We start from the raw sequence: 5,735 nt of genomic DNA, 5'->3' as shown, positions 1-5,735 counted from the left end.
TTTTTTTTTTTACCAAAGATTCTAGCACAATGCCTCATATATTCTAGGCTCTTTAATCATTAAGAATATGAAATTAAGAAATATTACTGTTTAACACAAACGTAATATACATTCTTTAAAATTCTTATGTTTGATAATGAATCAAAGCTTTTTTTGTTGGTATTTTAAACCAGGTATAATGACCCTGAGAAGCTTTTGGAAACGAGACGCGGACGGTGTGGCGAATGGGCCAACTGTTTCACCCTGTGCTGCCGAGCCCTGGGGTTTGAGGCTCGCTATATTTGGGATTACACAGGTACAGAACATGGTATAAGCAGAGAGCCATGGGGCTTTGCAGACGTAAGGCTTTAGGTTTATCCTGGGCTCGTTATTTTCTGTTGCTTTCTAGCCTTAGTCTAAGCTTCCATTTGCCTTTTGTAAAATAACAATAATACCAACCTCATGGGTTTTTTGTGGGGATCACAAGATTTTTGCAGTATACCTAGCATTTTGCCTGGTACTTTGTACTGTAAACATTCTTTTATTAATTTACCATGACATTTTTTTAGTAATGCTGTTTCTGTATAGATAAGATCATGTGTAATAATGTTTTATAGAAACCTTCATTTTTGTAGGGATTAGCATAAAAGATTTAGTAATCTTAAATCTTAATATACAAAAAAGGTAAAAACTGAAATTTATATTGTCCTTATGTAGACATGATTCATGTGTTGTCTATATGTTAAAAGGTTGTTTTCCTTGCTCTTAGACTTTTACTTGTGTTTCTGTTGTTTTTTTATTTTTTTTTTTGTAATACAGTGAGACTTTCATTTATAGTTATTGTTCTCTTACAATCAAACATAGAACATCAATAATCCAGCATCCTCTGCTAGGCCTCTTGCTGGTTGTGAGTCTTAAAGGTCAAGAGAGACTGCATTTTCAAAAGTGGCATTAACTTCATCACATTAGCATACTGATCCCTATGTTTTTGATGTTATTGTTCAGTGTGTTCACCTTTGGAAAAGTGATGTCTCACATTATTTTCAATGGAGCCTAAAACTATTAAAGGAGATACTCCAAAAACATTTTGAAGGATTTCAAAGAGACAGAAAACACATGTTCTAGAGTCTTGCGTGCCACCAAATGCTCAATCTTGTTAACCAAAATTTATAATATTGCAAATAACTTTATTATGTGATTTTTATCTTAGAAGTTTGTATTTAGTTATTGGAAGCCATTTTAATTTTATAAACTGAACTTTTTTCCCCCCTTTTTTCCTGTTGACTTCTCATCTCTGACTTGAGTAGACCATGTTTGGACAGAAGTCTATTCCCCTTCCCAGCAGCGGTGGCTGCACTGTGACGCATGTGAAGATGCCTGTGACAAACCACTCCTTTATGAAGTAGGGTGGGGCAAGAAGCTTTCCTATGTCATAGCGTTTTCCAAAGATGAGGTAGGGCATAAGAGGAAAGTTTTTTTCTAAGAATAAATTATANAAGACATCCTCTTAGTCTAGACCTATATGTAATCTTTATAAGAGAAGAAATCTGTTTGTACAGAAGATTTAAATGTCCAATTTTTTGTTTGTGAACCTACTATTTTTAAAGATAAAATACACCTACATACCTTTCAATACGGGGTTACTTAAATTACGACAATCCTTAAGTCAACATTTTTAGCATCTGTTAAAAATGATGATGTCTATTTTGACATGAGGAGAATTATTATGTGGGAAGAAAGGTAAACTGAAGTTAAACCACATGTCGTGTATGTGTATAATATTTCAATTTTTCTTATAAAAATGCACATATGTAAATATGTTGATTTAAAGTTGGTCTAGAAATCTATACACAGACATCTTAGTCATAATTCCCTCTGAGTGGTGAAATTATAGGCGATTTCACATTTTTTGTACCATTCAGTATTTCCTGAAATATTTTTTGCAACATTTATTACTTTTGTAAATAGAAAAAAGAGGTTTCTTTGTAAGATACAAGTTTATTGAAGTCACAAGTTGATTAAAACTATCATTAAAAATTTATTAAACAGAACTTTTGTCTTTAAAAACAGGTTCCAAATTTAAAAGCCACAAAGCAAAGGGTGGCATAAAGGTAGAGGGAGGGTTAGTGGGCTTGGCAAGCGTTGATCCAGAAGGGATTGCTAATCCAATTTCCACTGATTGTGTCACAGGATTTGACAAAATATACACCTTGTACTTTTTTTCTTATGAAGTCTTAAATATATCTCACATTAGAAACCAAAATAATTTGAATTCAAGTATGATTAGTAAAGAAAAAAATCTTTTTTTATCTGAAACATACAGATTTCACATTTTAAACTTCCATTTATACTCCAAATAACTTTAATTCTCTAGCAATTAAGTACTGCCTTATTTATGTACATGGTTGCTCAGCTGCTTGTAATCGCCATGCAATCAGCGAACTTCTATTTTTATGACTTAGTTTCCTTGGAGTTGTGCCAATGAATATGTAAAGAAATAGGCAAGAACATAAACTTTATCATTCAAGGTCATTTGAGTGCCATTAAAAACCACAATGCATGAGGTAATTTACAGATTGAAAAGTATTCAATTGAAAATCAAAATTCTCTGGATGAGTTCATACCCTCTCAGTAAATGAAAATATGCATTTAAGAGAAGATTCCACTGTGAATACCTCATTTTTATAAGAATTCTTTCAAATAAAAACGGAGACATTTCGTTTTTTTATGTTTCTATATCAGTTCTGGTAAAGGAGCCTGTTCCTCCTTGTTGTGAATACCGGGGTTTCTCATCACATCTGCGTCAGGTTTCTCTTGTCATCTGTGGCTCTCGTTCCTTCTGTTCCTGGAGGAGACGGACCTGCTCTCAATAAAGGCCAGTCCCTCTTCTGTGCCTGTGTCTCTTCTCTGTTCACTAGGGGTCTCACATGGACTCTACCCAGTCTTGAACCTCTGCATTTCTTGGGAAGTCTTCTCACTGACATTTAAACCTTGGCTTTAAGTCCCGCTGTCATCTAAGGTTGGACCATTGGCATCAGAATAATTTGGACGTACAGATTCCTCCTGGATATCCAGGCCGACAGAACCAGAAAGGGAGTGGGGGATCTTGGGTATCTGTATTTTTCACAAGCAGGTTAATGTTTAAGAACCTTTTCTGTAAGCTCTCTTATAAACAAGCGAGCACACAAATATCCCTGAATCCTGTGTGTCCTGTATCTCTCACTTCCTCTTTATAGCAGGTTTTAAGAAGGAGTCCTCAGTACTTACTCATCACTGCATGTTCTCATATACTTGTCTACCGGGTCCCCATACTTGAATTATGTGCCCTATGAGTAAAATGGTTTTGAGCATATCCTCCCAATCTTTTTTTTTTTTTTTTTTTTTTTTTTTTTAAGCTGAGCCATCCTGCTACCTGTTGGCAGCTCAGCAGCTGCTCAGCTCGGGCCGGGCATCGAACTGCTGTTGCTCAGAGCTCCCAATCTATTTTTGTTTATAAATTATATACATGTACGATTATGCCAATATGCTATGTACATGATAAAACAATGTAAAGAGCTAAAATGAATATTTTTCATTTAAAAAAAATGTACTAACAATGTATAATTTAATGACTGTGGCTATGAATCTATTCTAAATAGTCTTGATAATTTTGAATTTAGGGGACTAACTTTGTCAGATCTCAGTAGATTATGATTTTTTTTTTACATTAAAATGTAGCTGCTGAAGGACTCATACGAAAACAGTAAACGATGTGTTAGCCCTGCGGTTTTCTTCTTGTTTAAATGTGCTTGCATTATTAGTATTAGCCTCAATGCCTAGAGGTCTTTGTAAACTTTTTTAAGCCAGGTGGGAGGGTTAATTTAATTAAATTTTCATTATATAATCTGTAAATCCACTTAACCAGGCACATTTAAACTGTAAAAATTTGTAACGTTATGAGAGTAGAGTAGAAGTGAGTGTGTCAGATTTAACCCCTCTGCTTTGCGGTACTTTCTTCCTTCAGGAAAGCTGCTATAGCCTGAGAGGGAGCCCCTGCTAATCCAAATATTAAATATGATTTTAACTTACTTGCTTAACTTTTTGGACAAAATGTAAATACAAGTTCTAATACTTTCTGTTCATATTCCAGTGGATCATTTTTTTGTTTGTTTGTTTTTATTACTAATTTTAGGTGTACAAAACAATGCAATAGTTACACTTTTCACATCTCACAAAGTGACCACCCCCCTCCCTCAGTCGACTGCCCCCCACCCCCGATATCATACGTATCTATCACAAGTCCATCAACTCCACTCATCCCNTTTTTTTTTGTAATACAGTGAGACTTTCATTTATAGTTATTGTTCTCTTACAATCAAACATAGAACATCAATAATCCAGCATCCTCTGCTAGGCCTCTTGCTGGTTGTGAGTCTTAAAGGTCAAGAGAGACTGCATTTTCAAAAGTGGCATTAACTTCATCACATTAGCATACTGATCCCTATGTTTTTGATGTTATTGTTCAGTGTGTTCACCTTTGGAAAAGTGATGTCTCACATTATTTTCAATGGAGCCTAAAACTATTAAAGGAGATACTCCAAAAACATTTTGAAGGATTTCAAAGAGACAGAAAACACATGTTCTAGAGTCTTGCGTGCCACCAAATGCTCAATCTTGTTAACCAAAATTTATAATATTGCAAATAACTTTATTATGTGATTTTTATCTTAGAAGTTTGTATTTAGTTATTGGAAGCCATTTTAATTTTATAAACTGAACTTTTTTCCCCCCTTTTTTCCTGTTGACTTCTCATCTCTGACTTGAGTAGACCATGTTTGGACAGAAGTCTATTCCCCTTCCCAGCAGCGGTGGCTGCACTGTGACGCATGTGAAGATGCCTGTGACAAACCACTCCTTTATGAAGTAGGGTGGGGCAAGAAGCTTTCCTATGTCATAGCGTTTTCCAAAGATGAGGTAGGGCATAAGAGGAAAGTTTTTTTCTAAGAATAAATTATATTTTTTTTACAGCTTTTTGAAGGTATAATTAACGTATAGAAAGTGGCATATATTTAAAGTATACAATTTAATAAATTTTGTCATTTATATACAGCCATGAAATTACCTTTACAAAATCAAGGTTTGAACATATACACTATCCCTGGAAATTTTCTTATGTTCCCTTGTTACCTCTGCTTCTTGCAACCATGGATCTGCTTTCTGTCACTATAGATTAATCTGCGTTTCTAGTTGTATGTAAATACAATCATATAATATACAGATGGTCCTACTTATGACTATTGACTTAAGGATAGTTCGACTTAATGATTTTTCAACTTCACAATGGTGCCAAAGCAATACGCATTCAGTAGAAACTGTACTTTGAATTTTGAATTTTGATCTTTTCCTGGGCTAATGATATGCAGTACTGTACTCTCTCGTTATCCTGGGCGGTGGCAATAAGCTTCAGCTCCCAGTAAACCATTCGATCACAAGGATAAATAACCAATACTCTACTGTGTATTAATATTAAATGCATTTTCAACTTATGATATTTTCAACGTAATGATGGATTTATTGGGATATAACCCCATCACAAGTTGTAGAGCATCTAGAACCTCTTTTAGGTAGGGCAAGGGGAGTCTGGTTTCTTTTATTCAGTATAATTATTTTGAGATTCATCCATATGTTTTCAAGTATCAACAGTTTATTCTTTTTATTGTTGAGTACTATTCCATTGTATGGATGTACCATAGTCTTGTGTATCCATTCACCTGTTG

General features: G+C 34.6%; 1 protein-coding gene across 1 annotated transcript in view; it reads left to right on the top strand.

Moving 5' to 3' along the window:
- NGLY1 (N-glycanase 1) overlaps positions 1 to 5,735 on the top strand; it is a 50,708-nt gene that overhangs the window by 27,662 nt on the left and 17,311 nt on the right. Inside the window, exons 6-7 of the mRNA XM_019628673.1 lie at positions 174 to 295; positions 1,287 to 1,432. Of these exons, the coding sequence (XP_019484218.1) occupies positions 174 to 295; positions 1,287 to 1,432 (268 nt within the window). The remainder of the gene's footprint in view (positions 1 to 173; positions 296 to 1,286; positions 1,433 to 5,735) is intronic.

This window comes from Hipposideros armiger, unplaced genomic scaffold (assembly GCF_001890085.2).
Source record: "Hipposideros armiger isolate ML-2016 unplaced genomic scaffold, ASM189008v1 scaffold_804, whole genome shotgun sequence".
Taxonomy (NCBI): Eukaryota; Metazoa; Chordata; class Mammalia; order Chiroptera; family Hipposideridae; genus Hipposideros; species Hipposideros armiger.
The sequence above is the reverse complement of the archived record's forward strand: the minus strand, read 5'-3'. Positions and strand labels throughout refer to the sequence as shown.